The sequence below is a fragment of the Lissotriton vulgaris genome, chromosome 9, assembly GCF_964263255.1.
Source record: "Lissotriton vulgaris chromosome 9, aLisVul1.2, whole genome shotgun sequence".
Lineage (NCBI taxonomy): Eukaryota > Metazoa > Chordata > Amphibia > Caudata > Salamandridae > Lissotriton > Lissotriton vulgaris.
Genome location: NC_141697.1, coordinates 141143428 through 141164459, shown reverse-complemented (window position 1 = coordinate 141164459; position 21032 = coordinate 141143428). Strand labels below are relative to the sequence as shown.

The following is a 21032-nucleotide window of genomic DNA, read 5'->3' as shown; positions in this document are numbered from 1 at the left end:
TAGGGTTGCATCACAGTGGCTCACTGAGTGGGTGATGTGAGAGAATTACAGGATGCCCTGGTGCTCCATCCTTGCCGGTGTTTGTTCCAGAGATGTCAACGGATTGTTTTGCTCCTATTGGTCAATAGTTATACCATTTCTGTCTTCACCCACTGGTTCAGTAGATGGGGAGTTGCTTTACCTTTTAGAGAAAAAATGTTGGTGTGCCTGTATCTGGCCAAGGCAACAGCTTTCCAGTCATTTGCCATGTGGCTTATGCCCATTAGAGCAGCACACAAGGACAGAGAGCCTTCCATTATACCTTTGAGCGATGGTTGCACCGGACTACTGTGGGAGGCTATGAGCAATGACACATGGCCTTGCCCCAGATTATCAAGAATATTTCTTCAAAGGAAATGGCAACTCCTAAGAGGAATGCAGGAGGGAATATAAATGGGATATGTGTATATTTGTAGGACAGCCACTTGGCTCACCTCACATACCTTCATCTCTTACTACAAGCGCCAGATCAGGGAGGTATTCATAGTGGGATTTGTCAAAGCTGTGTAGGACACATCTGTTCTGTCATTCCCTTGTTTTTATTGATAAGCCTAGATGATTATCAGTGCTTTGGCCTGAGGAGTGGTATTGAGCAAACTCTGTTGATACTGCTTGTTACATCCCCGTAGTTTAAGGGCTGGGATGAGGAAGGGGGTTGATTACCTACAGACAATCTTCATTTCACTAAATCCAACTGTTCATTGTCACAGTACTCATTCACCTTTTATCCCTCCTGGCAGAGACATTTGTTCTGCTTTGGCAGACATTTCAGGTGTTTTTGGAAGAGGTAGTGGCTGCATATCTACTCACACCTAAGTGGGAAGCCTTCATTTAATTATAAGGCTGGGAACCACAAAATGTTAATATCTTGGACTGCTTCGTTTGCATAATCTAGTGGCTGGGACGAGAAAGGGTTGGAGTCAGTGTTATGATACTCAGTTCATCCCACCTGACAGTCTACGTAAACCTTTCTCAATCAATGACTTTCACCCCGGAAGCCAAGGCAGAGCTTAGAAGTATGCAAATTCATACCGAAGAACTACATTTACCTTTTTAGTTTCAATAAAAACCCCAGCCTATTGCTTTTTGTGATTTACACAGAAACTGCATTCTACCATAGTTCTAAAACGTTTCTTTATAATAAAATATTAGGCTAGGCACTTTTAGAAGATGTGTCTCTCTCCCTGTGGGTGGCAATTGCCCACTGCAAATAAATACATAGATAACTATGCATATTTTCTGGCGGGTCTATACACTGAATAGCAGGATTTTGTTTTCCTTCTCAAATTGCAATTTAATGGTATCTGATTATGAAGTCCAGCAACTTCTAATGTTTGGCCTAATGCTGACATGTTGCTGAACCGGTGCTTTTTAAATGTGACCTTATGTTTTTTTTTTATATAAGCCAAATACATCTATTTTGATAATTATCATTTCCCAGACACCGCTTAAAATCTTATGTTATTTGTGTAGTGTAAAATCTGCCCTTAGGATTGCTTTTCATCGCCTTTTGTTGTCAAGGGGCAACTATTGAAATGGGTCTGAGGTTTCCATGGCACACTGGAATCCGATTCGGCTTGTTACATTTTGCTATCAGTAATCTGAGGGTTTTGATAGAGAGAGTGTAACCTGGCATACAAAATACTATAGGAATAGATACAGTGCATACTATGATTCACCCTGTATGAGACGTGATGAGGGGCAGGGCAGCGAATAGACACATGAAGCTTTTTATTTCATCAGCTCGATTTGCAGGTTTCTAGTAATTGTGTATAGAAATGTATCCCATATATGATTTACAAAATATTGTCCCACTGGATGTAAATTGTCTACAATTAACTTCAATGGGGTGACATGTTTGAAAACCATACTTAGGACAAGATATTTCTGTAAAATGATATTTTGGTAACAATATTCTAGTACCATACTATATCAAATTGATTCTAGAACTAAGAAATGTTGACATTATGGTGGGCTACCCAACTTACCCAAGTGAAGATCTTTATTAAAATCCCACATTATTAAGCACTTTAATAAAAAGAAATACTGCTCGCTGTACTCACATTCTGGTACTTTTGAATTCTACATCCAGCTCCTCCATTCCCTGTAATTACAATAAAAACAGGTGGTTAGGGTGTACCTTACAGTTCCATACTATAGCAGAATAATAACAGAGTACACGGGGCTTAAGAGGGCATCTTTTGGGTTTCAGAACGGGGAACAACAATGCCTTCCTTTACAGTCTGTGGTTCAATCTATGGCGGTAATTATAGTACAGCAGTCGGGGGGTGCACTGTTACTGAGGTTCTTTAATTTTGACTCCATCTTACATTTGTCATCAATTTGTGTTGCCTTTACACAGACTGCTCTATTCATGAAGTGTTTCTGCCCTTTGGACTGCAACGTGTAGAAAACCCCCCTCTGTCCTTGCTTTGAAAGCAATCTCAGACACTAGCTGGCCTAACTGCATACAGACATGTTCTGCCATTACTGATTGACCTATAAGTGCTGTAATTGATTGACTTATGGGTAGGGCAGAAACACGACGTAAGGGGGACATTCTGGTTACATGATGTTTTTCTATTGGCTAATATTTTGCAGATCTTGTATGTCCATATTAGGTATTTTGTATGCTTCCAGAAGCTAGTACTGCCCCTTTCTTTGCTGCTAAGTTTGTAACTCTAGGTGAAAATTGCAAAAAACACAGTTGATGGACAGAATGTAGAACAATGTCATACATTCATCCCAGTACAAGGATCTGGGCCTAAATCCATCGTTTTTTTGCACTCCACACCACCCTGGGTTAGACACTGGCTATATGCAAATCAGCTCTGACCCTGTGCCTCATGGGAACAGTCCAGTCCGAACTACCAAGCCATGTCTTTCCCAGACCGGAATCAAGCATCCAAGGACCGGTTTCTGACTATCAGCCTTCATCAGCCTGGATAGCTTGACTCCAGTGGTGTGGAGAGCCTGGGACTCACGTCTGAGCATACCCAGCACACTCTGGGTGAAAATTGCAAAAAACACAGTTGATGGACAGAATGTAGAACAATGTCATACATTCACTCCAGTACAAGGATCTCAGCCTAAATCCATCGTTTTTTTGCACTCCACACCACCCTGGGTTAGACACTGGCTATAGGCAAATCAGCTCTGACCCCGTGCCTCATGGGAACAGTCCAGTCCGAACTACCAAGCCATGTCTTTCCCAGACCGGAATCAAGCATCCAAGGACCGGTTTCTGGCTATCAGCCTTCATCAGCCTGGATAGCTTGACTCCAGTGGTGTGGAGAGCCTGGGACTCACGTCTTAGCATACCCAGCACACTCGGGGTGAAAATTGCAAAAAACACAGTTGATGGACAGAATGTAGAACAATGTCATACATTCACCCCAGTACAAGGATCTGGGCCTAAATCCATCTTTTTTTGCACTCCACACCACCCTGGGTTAGACACTGGCTCTATGCAAATCAGCTCCGACCCTGTGCCTCATGGGAACAGTCCAGTCCGAACTACCAAGCCATGTCTTTCCCAGACCAGAATCAAGCATCCAAGGACCGGTTTCTGGCTATCAGCCTTCATCAGCCTGGATAGCTTGACTCCAGTGGTGTGGAGAGCCTGGGACTCACGTCTGAGCCTTAAGTGTGGCAGGGTATGCTCAGACGTGAGTCCCTTGCTCACTTTGCCACTTGATTCAAGCAAGCCGGGCTGAAGACGGCTGGAATGCCAGAAACCGGTCCTCGGAAGCTTGTTTCTGGTCCAGGGAAGGCATGGCTTGGCAGTTCGGGCTGGACTGTTCCCATGAGGCACAGGCTCAGACTGATTTGCATATAGCCATGTCTGAACTGGGGTGGCAGAGTGGGCTAAAGAACGGTGATGGATTAAACCCAGATCTTTTGACTGGGTGTGAGTGTTTGATAGGTTCAGATGCTCCGTCCATTACCACCCCCTTTTGTACCGCTTTTGGCCGCCATAAGTGTGGCAGGGTATGCTCAGACGAGAGTCCCTTGCTCACTTTGCCACTGGATTCAAGCAAGCCGGGCTGAAGGCTGCCACGCTACTCCGCTCCTAAGAAATGCGGATATTTTAAAGCTGACACTTTTAAAATTTTATTTTATGTGTGACTAAAATCTGACTAAGAGATTGTCTGTGTTGTTATCCCGCCCGGACTCGATCCGCCTCGGCTTGTGCCGCTAGAGCGGCGAGTCCCTGGAAGCGGCACTTCCGCCCTCAGCGCTACGGGGAAGGTGATTGGACTAGCCGCCCTCGCCCCGTGGCTCCCCATAGGTTACTTAAGTCACGTGATCGTGACCGGGCACAGTTAGAGACTGAGAAGCAGCGCAGGCTGCCACGCTACTCCGCTCCTAAGAAATGCGGATATTTTAAAGCTGACACTTTTAAAATTGTATTTTATGTGTGACTAAAATCTGACTAAGAGATTGTCTGTGTTGTTATCCCGCCCGGACTCGATCCGCCTCGGCTTGTGCCGCTAGAGCGGCGAGTCCCTGGAAGCGGCACTTCCGCCCTCAGCGCTACGGGGAAGGTGATTGGACTAGCCACCCTCTATAGTGAACTATTTAGCATGGGGGAGTGGCGGAGGCGCAGCGGACGGGCGCAGCGGGAGCGCCGAATTCGCGCCGAAGTTGCGCCTAAGTTAAGCCCGTCTGTGCCCGTCCGCGACCAGACGGGCCCAGGGGCCAACCCCCCTGCTCCGCGCCTCATTAATCCCAGGCTTCATTATTCTAGCCATGCCTTGCGATGCCTACGTCCCCCTATAAACAACTTCTGCGACTGTCTACGGGCTATGGACGCCCCTACATCTTGCCAGGTTTGTTCCCTGACATTAATCTCTGCACCATCCATGATTCACATCCCCAGTTCTTTGTTTTGGAAGCCCCCCCCCGCGTCAAGTACTCCCCTCCCCTGCACATTGTCCCACCGTATTTTCTTTTCTGAGTCTGAATTGCAGGTCCCTGCCTAAGCATAAGAGGGACGTTTTTGATCTTTTGGTTTCCGACAGTCCGGCGGCCCTGTTCTTGACAGAAACCTGGCTGACCGACTGCACGGGACCTGATATTGCCACTGCCCTCCCTAACAACTACACCTATGTGAGCCGTAACAGATTAGGTAAGGAGGGTGGTGGCATTGCCATCATATACAAACGGACTTACTCATGTAAGTGGGAGGATTTAGCCATACCTAACTGCGAAGCTGGTTACTTTAAACTATTACTGAATCCTAACTACACCCTGTCGGGCGTTTTACTTTATCGTCCTCCGGGCGCTGCTGGCACATGGGCCGCTTCTTTATCGGAAAACATAGCGCCTCTATTGATGCAAACCTCTAACTTTCTTCTCCTTGGCGATCTCAATATTCATTTTAACAACACACTCTGCCCTATCTGTACACACCTTCTTCAAGACTTAGCCGCTCTTAATCTATACCTTCACAACTCTGGTCCGACACACAAGGCAGGTAATTTACTTGACCCCATCTTTTCGAACCTCGATGTCATTACCTGCCCCCCTCCCAAACCTATTATTTGGTCTGACCACTTCATTGTCGAATTTAACATCCCGATCAGTGCTACTGTTGGTCCACCAGTTCACATCCAGACCCTCAGACCTAATAGGAATTGGAAAAAACTCAATCTGCCACAACTGAATTGCCACCTTGTCTCAACCCTACCTTCTTTACCCAACAATATCACCACCAAAGATGAAAGTTTAATTAACACATGGCTTTCCTCAGCCATTGATATCTGTCTCCCGGTCCGAAATGGAAAACAAAATTTTACCCACCCCCCTGCCCCCTGGTTTAATGACCAACTCAAATGCGCTAAATCCAAGTGCAAGAAACTTGAACGCATATGGAGATCTGAGTACTCCTCTAATGATAAAGAAATCTATAAAATGGAACTTCGACGCTACCACTCCTCTCGCCTCTCTGGCAGAACAATCTGGTCTTTCTATATTTTCATATGCAGACGACACCCAAATCATTTTTTCTCTCTCCTCTAATAAACATGACCCCAACTCATCTCTCCAATCTGGACTCACTAATATCGCCAATTGGATGCAGACCAATAAATTAAAACTAAACGGCGATAAAACCGAACTTCTTCTATTCGGTCCTGACACTTTTCTCTGGGGCCCTAAGCACTGGCCTCAGCAAATGGGTCCCCTGCCAGTTCCATCCATCAAGGCTCGCAACCTGGGAGTTACATTTGATAACCAACTGTCCATGAAACAGCATGTTGTGAAAGTCTCAGCCACCTGCACTAATATCTTGCGGTGGCTGAGAAAAATTGCATGGATGCTTCCGCCAGACACCCAAAAAACTGTGGTCCAGGCTTTAATAACCTCCAGGTTGGACTACGGCAACGTGCTCCTCCTTGGGGCTAGCAAGGAGGTAACACGTAAATTACAGGTGGTGCAAAATATGGCAGCTCGTCTGCTCTGTAATCTGCCTAGAACTGCCTCTGTTAGCGTTTCCCTGCGCAGCCTTCATTGGCTGCGCATTGAATCAAGAGCAAAATTCAAAGCCCTTTGTTATATGCATCGGATTAAAACAGGCAACTCCCCCTCCTATCTCTCCAATCTGGTTCAACCGTACTGTCCAGCGCGCACCCTTAGATCCTCCTCTCTTGGCACCTTCTCCGTGCCCCGTTTCAAACGCACCAGAGTTGGTGGTCGCTCCTTCTCTTATTTGGCGCCATCACTCTGGAACACACTCCCCATCTCTTTGTGTTTTGAAACTTGCTACCTGAAATTCAGGAAAGGCCTGAAAACCTGGCTTTTCTCTGTTTGATCTTCTTCCATCTTGTGTCTCCCTGCTTCTTGTTCCTCTATCAGCGCCGGGAAACCCCTGGGTATCTGTGCGCTTTACAAACCCAAATATATTAAGACGGCTGGAATGCCAGAAACCGGTCCTCGGAAGCTTGTTTCCGGTCCAGGGAAGGCATGGCTTGGCAGTTCGGGCTGGAATGTTCCCATGAGGCACAGGGTCAGACTGATTTGCATATAGCCATGTCTGAACTGGGGTGGCAGAGTGGGCTAAAGAACGGTGATGGATTAAACCCAGATCTTTTGACTGGGTGTGAGTGTTTGATAGGTTCAGATGCTCCGTCCATTACCACCCCCTTTTGTACCGCTTTTGGCCGCCATAAGTGTGGCAGGGTATGCTCAGACGTGAGTCCCTTGCTCACTTTGGCACTGGATTCAAGCAAGCCGGGCTGAAGACGGCTGGAATGCCAGAAACCGGTCCTCGGAAACTTGTTTCCGGTCCAGGGAAAGCATGGCTTGGCAGATCGGGCAGGACTGTTCCCATAAGGCACAGGGTCAGACTGATTTGCATATAGCCATGTCTGAACTGGGGTGGCAGAGTGGGCTAAAGAACGGTGATGGATTAAACCCAGATCTTTTGACTGGGTGTGAGTGTTTGATAGGTTCAGATGCTCCGTCCATTACCACCCCCTTTTGTACCGCTTTTGGCCGCCATAGGTGTGGCAGGGTATGCTCAGACGTGAGTCCCTTGCTCACTTTGCCACTGGATTCAATCAAGCCGGGCTGAAGACGGCTGGAATGCCAGAAACCGGTCCTCGGAAGCTTGTTTCCGGTCCAGGGAAGGCATGGCTTGGCAGTTCGGGCTGGACTGTTCCCATGAGGCACAGTGTCAGACTGATTTGCATATAGCCATGTCTGAACTGGGGTGGCAGAGTGGGCTAAAGAACGGTGATGGATTAAACCAAGATCTTTTGACTGGGTGTGAGTGTTTGATAGGTTCAGATGCTCCGTCCATTACCACCCCCTTTTGTACCGCTTTTGGCCGCCATAAGTGTGGCAGGGTATGCTCAGACGTGAGTCCCTTGTTCACTTTGCCACTGGATTCAAGCAAGCCGGGCTGAAGACGGCTGGAATGCCAGAAACCGGTCCTCGGAAGCTTGTTTCCGGTCCAGGGAAGGCATGGCCTGGCAGTACGGGCTGGACTGTTCCCATGAGGCACAGGGTCAGACTGATTTGCACATAGCGATGTCTGAACTGGGGTGGCAGAGAGGGCTAAAGAACGGTGATGGATTAAACCCAGATCTTTTGACTGGGTGTGTGTGTTTTGTAGGTTCAGATGCTCCGTCCATTACCACCCCCTTTTGTACCGCTTTTGGCCGCCATAAGTGTGGCAGGGTATGCTCAGACGTGAGTCCCTTGCTCACTTTGCCACTGGATTCAAGCAAAGACGGCTGGAATGCCAGAATCCGGTCCTCGGAAGCTTGTTTCCGGTCCAGGGAAGGCATGGCTTGGCAGTTTGGGCTGGACTGTTCCCATGAGGCACAGGGTCAGACTGATTTGCATATAGCCATGTCTGAACTGGGGTGGCAGAGTGGGCTAAAGAACGGTGATGGATTAAACCCAGATCTTTTGACTGGGTGTGAGTGTTTGATAGGTTCAGATGCTCCGTCCATTACCACCCCCTTTTGTACCGCTTTCGGCCGCCATAAGTGTGGCAGGGTATGCTCAGACGTGAGTCCCTTGCTCACTTTGGCACTGGATTCAAGCAAGCCGGGCTGAAGACGGCTGGAATGCCAGAAACCGGTCCTCGGAAACTTGTTTCCGGTCCAGGGAAAGCATGGCTTGGCAGTTCGGGCAGGACTGTTCCCATAAGGCACAGGGTCAGACTGATTTGCATATAGCCATGTCTGAACTGGGGTGGCAGAGTGGGCTAAAGAACGGTGATGGATTAAACCCAGATCTTTTCACTGGGTGTGAGTGTTTGATAGGTTCAGATGCTCCGTCCATTACCACCCCCTTTTGTACCGCTTTTGGCCGCCATAGGTGTGGCAGGGTATGCTCAGACGTGAGTCCCTTGCTCACTTTGCCACTGGATTCAAGCAAGCCGGGCTGAAGACGGCTGGAATGCCAGAAACCGGTCCTCGGAAGCTTGTTTCCGGTCCAGGGAAGGCATGGCTTGGCAGTTCGGGCTGGACTGTTCCCATGAGGCACAGGGTCAGACTGATTTGCATATAGCCATGTCTGAACTGGGGTGGCAGAGTGGGCTAAAGAACGGTGATGGATTAAACCAAGATCTTTTGACTGGGTGTGAGTGTTTGATAGGTTCAGATGCTCCGTCCATTACCACCCCCTTTTGTACCGCTTTTGGCCGCCATAAGTGTGGCAGGGTATGCTCAGACGTGAGTCCCTTGTTCACTTTGCCACTGGATTCAAGCAAGCCGGGCTGAAGACGGCTGGAATGCCAGAAACCGGTCCTCTGAAGCTTGTTTCCGGTCCAGGGAAGGCATGGCCTGGCAGTACGGGCTGGACTGTTCCCATGAGGCACAGGGTCAGACTGATTTGCACATAGCCATGTCTGAACTGGGGTGGCAGAGAGGGCTAAAGAACGGTGATGGATTAAACCCAGATCTTTTGACTGGGTGTGAGTGTTTGATAGGTTCAGATGCTCCGTCCATTACCACCCCCTTTTGTACCGCTTTTGGCCGCCATAAGTGTGGCAGGGTATGCTCAGACGTGAGTCCCTTGCTCACTTTGCCTCTGGATTCAAGCAAGCCGGGCTGAAGACGGCTGGAATGCCAGAATCCGGTCCTCGGAAGCTTGTTTCCGGTCCAGGGAAGGCATGGCTTGGCAGTTCGGGCTGGACTGTTCCCATGAGGCACAGGGTTAGACTGATTTGCATATAGCCATGTCTGACCTGGGGTGGCAGAGTGGGCTAAAGAACGGTGATGGATTAAACCCAGATCTTTTGACTGGGTGTGAGTGTTTGATAGGTTCAGATGCTCCGTCCATTACCACCCCCTTTTGTACCGCTTTTGGCCGCCATAAGTGTGGCAGGGTATGCTCAGACGTGAGTCCCTTGCTCACTTTGCCACTGGATTCAAGCAAGCCGGGCTGATGACGGCTGGAATGCCAGAAACCGGTCCTCGGAAGCTTGTTTCCGGTCCAGGGAAGGCATGGCTTGGCAGTTCGGGCTGGACTGTTCCCATGAGGCACAGTGTCAGACTGATTTGCATATAGCCATGTCTGAACTGGGGTGGCAGAGTGGGCTAAAGATCGGTGATGGATTAAACCCAGATCTTTTGACTGGGTGTGAGTGTTTGATAGGTTTAGATGCTCCGTCCATTACCACCCCCTTTTGTACCGCTTTTGGCCGCCATAAGTGTGGCAGGGTATGCTCAGACGTGAGTCCCTTGATCACTTCGCCACTGGATTCAAGCAAGCCGGGCTGAAGACAGCTGGAATACCAGAAACCAGTCCTCGGAAGCTTGTTTCCGGTCCAGGGAAGGCATGGCTTGGCAGTTCGGGCTGGACTGTTCCCATGAGGCACAGGGTCAGACTGATTTGCATATAGCCATGTCTGAACTGGGGTGGCAGAGTGGGCTAAACAAAGGTGATGGATTAAACCCAGGTCTTTTGACTGGGTGTGAGTGTTTGATAGGGTCAGAACCTCCGTCCATTACCAGCCCCTTTTGTACCGCTTTTGGCCGCCATAAGTGTGGCAGGGTATGCTCAGACGTGAGTCCCTTGCTCACTTTGCCACTGGATTCAAGCAAGCCGGGCTGAAGATGGCTGGAATGCCAGAAACTGGTCCTTGGAAGCTTGTTTCCGGTCCAGGGAAGGCATGGCTTGGCAGTTCGGGCTGGACTGTTCCCATGATGCACAGGGTCAGACTGATTTGCATATAGCCATGTCTGAACTGGGGTGTTAGAGTGGTCTAAAGAACGGTGATGGATTAAACCCAGATCTTTTGATTGGGTGTGAGTGTTTGATAGGTTCAGATGCTCCGTCCATTACCACCTCCTTTTGTACTGCTTTTGGCCGCCATAAGTGTGGCAGGGTATGCTCAGACGTGAGTCCCTTGCTCACTTTGCCACTGGATTCAAGCAAGCCGGGCTGAAAACGGCTGGAATGCCAGAAACTGGTTCTCGGAAGCTTGTTTCCGGTCCAGGGAAGGCATGGCTTGGCAGTTCGGGCTGGACTGTTCCCATGTGGCATAGGGTCAGACTGATTTGCATATAGCCATGTCTGAACTGGGGTGGCAGAGTGGGCTAAAGAACGGTGATGGATTAAACCCAGATCTTTTGACTGGGTGTGAGTGTTTGATAGGTTCAGATGCTCCGTCCATTACCACCCCCTTTTGTACCGCTTTTGGCCGCCATAAGTGTGGCAGGGTATGCTCAGACGTGAGTCTCTTGCTCACTTTGCCACTGGATTCAAGCAAGCCGGGCTGAAGACGGCTGGAATGCCAGAAACCGGTCCTTGGAAGCTTGTTTCCGGTCCAGGGAAGGCATGGCTTGGCAGTTCGGGCTGGACTGTTCCCATGAGTCACAGGGTCAGACTGATTTGCATATCGCCATGTCTGAACTGGGGTGGGAGAGTGGGCTAAAGAACGGTGATGGATTAAACCCAGATCTTTTGACTGGGTGTGAGTGTTTGATAGGTTCAGATGCTCCGTCCATTACCACCCCCTTTTGTACCGAGTTTGTAACTCTAAGCATATAAAAGGCCTCTGTGTTTTGTACTCTTTAGACTACCTCATTCAGTTGCTACGGCTTCTGTGTGACGTGGCCTCACATATTAAATTTAATAAAGATGTCTTTTCATATTTCAGCTTTTGTGCCAAGTTCTTTATTGATATTAGTAAGACCCCTGAGAACGAAGATTTTTCAGTTCTTCATTACCTCAGACTAAGCAGTGTCTAAACATAAATGGGAATACTTAGCAGGGGTCGAATTTAGCATTCGTTTTTCCACTTATGTACAGAGAAGTTAGGCCTTTATGTACCAGCCCTTTCCCCCATAGACACAGAATGGGTAAAACCCTTTGATACATCTAACCCTTAATTCTGCACACAGTGTGGCCAGAGTGCATTTTGGTCGAATATTCCTACCTCGTCGCCAAGACCTACGACAGACTCAGGACCTGCTGGCCTTCAGAAGACTTCTCAAGACCTGGCTCTTCAATCAGCGCCTTGAGACCCTCACAGGTAAGTAGCGCGCTTTAGTAATGCAGTGATTGATTGATTGATTGTTCTATAAAGTGCAATATCAGTCTATACGGGGAATCACTGGGAGATTTTAGTACCAATAATAGTTGGTGTTTGTTATCTGTTTTTATGATATGCCAATAAAAAGTTCAAACATAGTGTATGTTGACAATGCGGTGATCCAGCACTCTTCTGAATAGGCAGAATCTGTGGTAATGCGATTAATGCACTGTTCAGACATTTACTGGACACTCGAACTGAGGCCCTGGAATTATTTATTCGAATGTGTCTTAACACATTGAATGCAAAGGTAATTCATCCCGGATGCTGAGCTCCCTTGAATCCCATTGTTCATGACGAGCTCAGCTCGTCATGAGCACACGAGCAGTGTACTGCATGATGAGCTGAGCTCGTCATGAGCATGGAAGGGTTTAAGAACCATGTACCTAATACCCAAATTCGGGGTGGGTTTACTGCTATGACTCAGCATACAGGTGAGTGGTGTTTGATGTAGCACTGCGCATGAAAGCTGGGACTTGTGGCTTAGTGGACTGATATGTCCAATGTAAAGACCTCAGTTTGACCTTATCGTCACGGGTTCAAATACCAGTGCATCCACTCAGCCTTTCATCTTTCTAAGGTCAATAAAATGAGTACCATTGAGTTCGGTAACAACTAGCATCTGTTATTCAGCGCCAAGATATCCTTCTGGGTGAACGTGCACTTTTTCAAATACACATGTTATGAGGTGGTGTACGCAGACCACCTTACAGAAATCTGGGTTTGAAAAAGACGAGGAGTGTGTCGTTAGGACAGTAGTACACTTTTTTTTTAAATAACGCATGTTCAAAAGTCTAGGCACGGGTTCTATGTCAAAATATTGTATATAGAAATTTCATCTGAAACAGTGTCCTAAATATTGTCCCATTGGATGTAGATTTTCTATTGTTAAATACAATTGGGTGATATTTTTATAAATGATATTTGGGATACGATATTCATGTCATATGAGATTCTGATACTGATATTCTGGTCTCATACCGAGGCAGAGAGATAAAGAAATGTAACCAGAATTGTACAACTTTTTGCCCAAGTGGGAAGTTAGAATAAGAAGTCAGGCCCGATGGTTACAAAATCAGCATTTGAGTCACTAGACTAAATCTTCTCACTTGAGGAAACGTATTCATGCTTGCATTAGTCCCTGCATGAAGCCTTCATGTTACCTCCAAAACAAAGAGACTAAATGGATTGACTCTTCACCAGGCTTCATTCTGAGCACTCCTGCAAATGGGAGTTTGTACCTACTTCAGAATTACAACATACCTCAATGTTCTGCAATATACTGGAATATACTGCAATATACTGCAATGTACTGCAATATACCACAATATACCGCAATATACCGCAATATACTGCATATACCACCATGTTCTGTAATATACCACAATATGCTGCAATATACCGCCCTTGGCAATTTTTCCCTATACAGATTTTGGCAGGACTCATCTGATGAAATATGAACAAGGAATATTGATCAAAGAAGGGAACATGTACGTCAGTTCAGTCAAGTGTTCAAATTCCAGTACCATATGGTACGCCTCATTCTTAGTACTGGCACTCATAATGGCGAGATAATGTAGCACCTGGTAAATATCGCACCCTGCGGGGTCAGTATTTACCAGATGCAGTATTACCTCCCCGAATGCTCATTCCAGACTACACCTACGTTACGGGAAAGAGTTACTTTATAAAGAAGCAGTGACAAATCAAACCCATGCAGGTTCATGCAGTACAGTGCAGAGTAGTTGTTGTTTAGCTGAAAAATGTGAAAATTTTGAGCTGGTTCCCCGAGCCTCAGAAAGTGCTTACTTTGAGCTCGTGGGTGCCAGTGGAGGCTATCGGTGCTCGTTTTTGGGGTCTGGCACTTATTTTTTCAACACCAGACTTTTCCAGAGAGCAAAAGAGTGAAAAATACTCGAAGGGGAAAGAAGGAGGAAGAGAAAGACGGAAAAACCCTCACAAAGGGAGGAAGCATAAAACTGCAAGAGTGAACTAAAGTTGCAGGGAGTGACTAGGAGTGGATTAAAGAGACAGGAGGGAGCTCTACGTCAGTGCTTTATTTGTTAAAGAAAGAGTGTTAGTGCCCAAAGCTCTACTCAGAAGCCCACATCCGGCGCGCTACTAAATGTCAGCAGGCAGCATACCAAGGCTGTCTAGCCTTGAATCCTCCCCAGGCCCCTTTTATCCATTTTCAGGCACTGCTGCCCCTTTAGCTCACTCCTTTGGGTTCCTGATTTCTCCCTTTGGGCAATGTTTCCATCTTTCTCCGCTTTCCTTTTTCCCCTTTGTGTTTTTCCCTCTCTTGTTCTCGGGATATAGGAAAATATATAAAATGAGGAAACATAAGTGCCTGTCTCCAAAAATTAGTGTTGGTTCCCCCCACCGGCAAACATGGGATCAAATTAGGCACTGGATTTAAGACTGTGGAGCATTGATATTTGGTGCAGGTCTTCTGAGCAGAGGGCACCAGCACTCATTCTTTTACAAATTAAGCACTGACTTCAGCCTTTCCTTTAGCAATGGGAAAAAAAGTGAATATTAAATCCATACTGTGGTTGGTAAGGCCATTCAGAAAATCTTGAATTCTGGGATTAACATTTGTTTTCTGTATTGTACATCTGCTCAAGATCAGTGAAATTGTATTACAGGAACATGATGAAGTCAGGGACGGGCAGCCGGAGTATGTGTTTTCCTTTTGCAGGTGAGGGTGGATTTCTTAGAGCTAATAGTCTGATTTCTTAATGCACGTCTGGTTATCCAGGAGATCCCACCGGGGTCGCCATTAAGTGTAGCTTTCACTTACATCAAAGCACAACTGTGAGACTGGCCAAGGCCAGGCCCTGCTCAGTTGTCTGTGGCATTATCAGCCCAGTGTTTCTTTCACTTTCACCCTCCAGGCACAGTAGCATCTGAGAGTCAGTGTGGCAATGGGATTTTAGGGCATTGCTATTTGCAGTACACTGGCATTTCGATTTTCCTGGTATATGCGTGCATTGGCATATGTGTGCCACTGCTCTTCTACATACATTGTACCAATAAATGTGTTTCCTTTTATTTTGAGTAACACGTACTGGTTAAAATTATTTACCTGTACTGTCAGTTGTGTAAATATTTTGTTCTCTTATTTTGGAAACAAAATTCTGTACTCTGGCTGTAAATATTCCTTAGATAAAATTTTAATTCAAAGGCCTGGCTTGCTAATTCTAAAGTAGCATGTTAGTGACACCGTTTCCTGAAATAACCAATGTGAAATCCTGACCCAAAAAGTGTACATTATATAAAATGGTATTAATCCAAACTAAAATAGACTGTTTTACTGGCACACCGAATAATCAGAGAAAAATTTACTAATTTGAGCACACACACACTTTTATTCCCTGAACTCCATGGAAAAAAATGACCTACCTGAGGGTTGAGAGCAAAGGTTTTGTGAATGGGTTCCTCAGGGGAGACTTGAGCCAGATCGATACTTAGGGTAAAGAGGTGGTCATCTTTAGTGGCAGTATCTTCATCATAGACGGACAGCTCTAGGACATTCTGGAAAAACAAACTAATAGTTAAGCCATTGCATGTTCTCTAATATGAATTGTAGAGACTGATTGGAGAACTAAAATTATTTATGATTCCGTTTCTGAGCTCAACATGTTTGCCCATAAAATTGGTGATAGACTGCAGGTTAGTGTGAAAATATCACTTTCTAAACGGACATGGTGGCGAAAAAAATAATTATGCTTAAATGAGGTAGCATTGTAAGTACTATCAGTCAAGGCTCTGTTATATGCACTATATACTTGCATAACCCAGCGGTGTTACTCGGGTACACTACCTCAATACTGAGTCCTAAATATGGATCCATAAATATTTTGTAGGACAAATATTAATAACAAAACTATTGTGAAGGAGTATTTATCTAGGTAAGTATACATTTACGATACTCAACTCCACATATATGTATCTTGGTGATATCAATATCTTCAGGGTACGCAGAGGTGGCGTTAAGAATAATTTAGCTATACTTACCTTTATATACTTAACATCACATTATTTGCGTTATCAATATTCTTGCTACAATATTTTAGTGGTCTGTAGATGGACACACAACCATTGCTTGCCCATCTAAAGCCCCAGAAGGACGTAGAAACCCCCTTGACAAACTATTAAAATTGATTACAACAACAGAACCAGAATGGGTGACATCACCTACAACAAATATTTTCACTTTGCTTAATTATACCTAGGGAAAGATTATAGGATCTTGGCAAAATATTGATTATGGGTATATTACTGGACTGAACATTTGATGTTTTAAAAAATATTTCACTGAAGAATTCAAGGTTTTAGAACCAAGTGTGGACTACTTTGGTTGTTCCTGTGGATTATTTTCAAGACGTTTCCACCAAGGATCACAAAAGGTGTTTTTCTAATGATAAGAGTAAGAAGCAACAGCCGTGGAAGAGAGCTCCTAGTTTGTGTCTTCAGGCCAGCCTTCAGCCCAGCTGTAGCCTGCATTCACATCACTCTGACTTGCAGCCACCCCTACCTCATCACATCTATTTTAGCTTGTCCATCCCTCCGTGCAGTCCCATTTCAGGCTGTCTTGTGAGATCACTGCTACAGTTTCACATCAAGCCAAACCTCTGGCCTTCCTCTAAAGATAATGCAAGAATTTCACCATTTCAATATGGTGGTGTCATTTTGAATAACCGAATAACTTTGAGACTTTAAGATGCAGGTGATTTATGAATGATGCTTTCCAATGGTAAACTTTACGCATATAGTGGTCTCATGTGTTATTTTTTTTAATTGACATTTATTTTTGATCCACGTGACACATTAAAGTATGTAGTTGCCATTGTTTTTTCCTCCATGCTTTGGTACAAACCTGAGACTTTTCTTTGGAGGCTCTCATTCCCCTTCCTGATTCCTTCTAGAGAGTGGGTAGATGCAGCATGACATGGCTGTACATAGAGTCCTGGACCACTGTCGAATCTCTCCTCCAAAAATCAAGTGGTCAGCAGACTAATCTGGTTCTGGATCACAGAATCTGGGAAAATAGTGAATGCCTTCCTTTTCGTTAAGATGGCTCTTCAATTAGGATCTAATACTACTCATGTGCACTTTATGGCAGGAGCCACTGATTCAGCTTGGGGAAACAACCTTTACATCAAGGATTTTACTCCGCGATACATTCACAAAGTGGTCGGTACAATGACCGCGTTGTTACAACGGTGTGCCATTACAATATAAGTCGTTACAACAACTTGCGGTAGTTGGCGGTCTAGATTAAGGAATAGTATGATTGACTATTCCAACACCTTCCCTACTGTTGCACACACTGGAGTTGGAATATTAAATAATGGTATTCCAGCGCGCTATCTAGCACAAGTCATTGTAACAAATTGCGTTGTAATGGCACCGTGTTGTAACAATGCGGTTGTTGTAAGCCGCATTGTGTATGTATCACTGTGCAAAATCCGCGTTGTAAAGTGCTATATTCTTCAGCTTGAGTTCTGGTGTTAGTTCTGTCATTTGTCTACCACAGTAACCGGCCGCCATCCACGACTCCTTTTTCATTACTTTCTTTACACTTTTATAACTCATTGGATGGTGTTGTTCTGACTGAGGGCCTCTATTATCTCTTCAGCAGCTTCTCGTAGATTTTATATTTATCCCCCAATCCTTGTTATACTTTGGACAGGAGATAAGAACACTTTATGAATCTTGAGGATGCAGCCCACTGCCCCATGGAAGCAGGGTTTCTCAAATAAGCTCTGGATTCACTATCTGACTGTTGAGACTCTGCAGTCATGTGGTGAATCAAGTCAGGTTTTGTGTTCTTCACCTATGTCTCTATCACCTGTAGCTGTACCCCATCATTGAGCTACACTCGCACTGGACATGAAAGAGTGAGAGAGTGTGCGTGTTTGTGCGTGTTTGTGTGTGTGTGTGTGTGTGTGTGAGAACTTTTATAAAATGGTTCTTCAGTTAAATAGTTCAAATTTAATGGAATGGTAGGGTGCTCTATATTCACTGAGAAAGACCCCTACCCATCTGACATGTGGCAGACTTTTACCTAAGGTAACATTGAATTAAAAGTATGGCAGCTATGCTGTGATGGGCGAGTTATAATGTAGTGGTGATATGGTGGTTTTCTGGAGTGCAGTCCAACTATGAAGTAATTGATGACAGTTATTGGATGCATACCAATTTAATCAAAGTGCAAGGCAGATTGTGAATTACTGCCTCTTCTACACTTAAGCATAGAACAAACACTATGGGGCCCATTAGGATGGCTGGCGGATCGCCCCCGCCGGGCCGGCGGTGGTCACCGACGGCCCGGCGGGGGCAATCCGCCCGCCATTCCTGTCGGAAAGACCCCCGTCATATTATTATGGCTGGGAGGTCCGCGGCAGATGAAAAGACCGTCTACCGCATTTCCGCCCTGGTCGACTTGCGACCGGGCGGAAAAGGCTGCAATATGGTGGCGGTGTCTGTTTGACACCACCAGCCATATTACAATGTGCTTTGAGGAATGCTTTTCCGTGGCGGCATTGGCGCCACGGAAAGGCATGCGGAGTCTGCTTGGGGGGCCTGTTGCGGGCCCCCATGGACTTGAGGGGGATGGGGGTGCACATGGGGGTACCTATGCTACCCCCCAGCAGTTCCATGCACAACATGGCGCTGTGCCTGCCATGTTGTGCATGGAAGTACACAACATGCCTCCCTAACATTGTGGCGGGCGGTGCTGAGTGCACCGCCTGCCACAATGTTAGGGGTGCAGAATGCACCCGCCACTGTGGTGGGCGCATCTTAATAGCACCCACAGGACCCCCGCCCTTATGGCGGGCGGGCCATTTACACGACGGGATGGCGGGCGGACTTATGGGCCCCTATGTATTGATGAGCTCGAACAATTAGTAAATGTTTAATTTCCTCTTTGACAGTTTATAAAACTGTGACAACATCATCACCCACTTGCAGCCGGAACATGTTTCATCCTTGTGGCTTTCTCAGGGCTTCAAATTAGGTATTGTGATCACATAATGCGACACCAACATGAATAAGTCTCTCTACAAGGGCTGCTAAAGATGAAGAGCCCTATTCTCAAAGGTGAACATTAACTTAGGTCCAGGTTGACTTATTTTTGGTATTTACAAAGATAAGTTACTACTAGTAACTTCACTACTAGTAATTTTACTGGTAATAACTTTATTACTAGTAACTTTACTAATAGTAATTTTACTAGTAGAGAAGTTACCAGTAGTAACTTAGCTTTCTGAATACCAAAAGGTAGTAAATTTAGACTTAATTCTAAGTTTACCTTTGCGAACTGGGCCCAAAGTCTTTGGTGAACAATCTAGATATCTGTTTCAAAGGCCTTGTTAAGAGTTTGACAGACAGTGTACATGATGGATATCAAGTCTGATGCTTTACAAGTGCAGTCGGGAGTAATACACTTGTAATACAGTGGAAGGAACATCCACTACGTTTGTGACAGTATCCCATCCGTTAAACTCTATATAAGGCTCTACGTATTGTCGCTCACCGAGGTGAGGCTATGAATTGTAGAAATTATTGATTAGTGCAGTCAGGAAGTCTACAGTGTATATGTTTGTAGAGGCCTGCAGGCAGTAGAAACTGAAGACAGTGCCAGGGTGGTCTCCCTTTTGTGGTGGGTTATCACATATGAGCTCTGTTGAAGACAATGGAGTAGCTCTGGGCTTATAATGGCTGGTTTAGGCCCGGAGCTCCAACTTTCCAATGTTTCTCTTCATGTTTCTTCCTTTTTAATTTAGAACATTCTACCCTTAGTGGGTGGAATGTTCTAATAGCCCTATAGCCCTTACGTCTCTGACTAAACCTGTTGTCAAAGGCCCTCATCATCGTCATAGGCCCGAGCTGCAGGTTTAGGGCCTTTAACAACCAGTATAGCCCACACAGGCTATAATACCCCTGCTCAGTGCTGGTAATGTTTCATTAAAAGTATGTAGTTCCAGAGATATTACAGAAGGCACGGGGCATAGCCAGAGAGAAAGAGAGAGCGCAAGAGAGTAGAGAGGGAGAAGAGTTAGAGGAACCAGGAAAAGAGAGAGAATGGATGATAAGTGAGAGGTAGAGCAAGGAAAGGAAGAGAACCGGGCTAGTTTGAACATTTCTGCTAGGCCTGCTTTTGGTTCCCGGTCCGGCCCTGAATGTAATAGCGCCCCTTCCACAAACAGAATGAGATTTTAATGCCCTTATGTATTGATCATGGTGTTTTTATTATGCATGCAAACTGAAAGTCTGAAATAAACAAAATGAAGTGTCATGAACTTAGCTTTCCACTTCTATTAGTAATGTATGCAGACTTTCAGCCTCGTTTATTTTGCTGATGGGCATTTCGCAGCCAGCACGGCAGTGCCTCATTTAACAGCACTGCAGTTGGAGGTGGCAAAATGCCCGTGGGCCAGGTGAGGTGGGCAGAAGGGGCACAGGGAACACCCCATTCAAAAAAAAAAAAGAAAATATGTGTGTGTGTATATAACTTTATTCGATATACAATATCATAAAAGTACAAAAGCAATTTAAAACGAGTTAAAAAGAGGATAGAGGAGAGAGACAGCCCTTTGGTATTACATTCACACAATATGTAAAAAAATTATATAGCGTAATCAATCCTCAATATTTGATATATACAATTGATCATAATAAAAAATACTAGACATGAATTTATGGCAATCACTACAGTGCAACCACCAGCCTCAAGAGCGGATCAGCGTTTGCCCCCCGTGAAATGTCTGCTAATCTATGTGTAACATTTCACCCTCAATCGAGTCTTACTTTGGCATGAATCCCATTTCAAAGTCCTTCGCCGGGGTTGTAAGTTGTACTATAAGTACCATTGCCTATAATGCACTTGTAAGAAGGCGCACAGGACCTCCGCCGCCATTGTGATGGA

The 21032-nt window shown here is 45.7% G+C and overlaps 1 protein-coding gene across 2 annotated transcripts in view; it reads right to left on the bottom strand.

Annotated features, from left to right (window-relative positions):
- LOC147689741 (cytosolic phospholipase A2 delta-like) overlaps positions 1–21032 on the bottom strand; it is a 129641-nt gene that overhangs the window by 82146 nt on the left and 26463 nt on the right. For both annotated transcript variants that reach the window (XM_086937221.1, XM_086937220.1), the window contains exons 4-5: positions 15500–15631; positions 2103–2143 (exon numbers count right to left, since the gene is read on the bottom strand). In XM_086937221.1, the coding sequence (XP_086793347.1) occupies positions 2103–2143; positions 15500–15631 (173 nt within the window). The remainder of the gene's footprint in view (positions 1–2102; positions 2144–15499; positions 15632–21032) is intronic.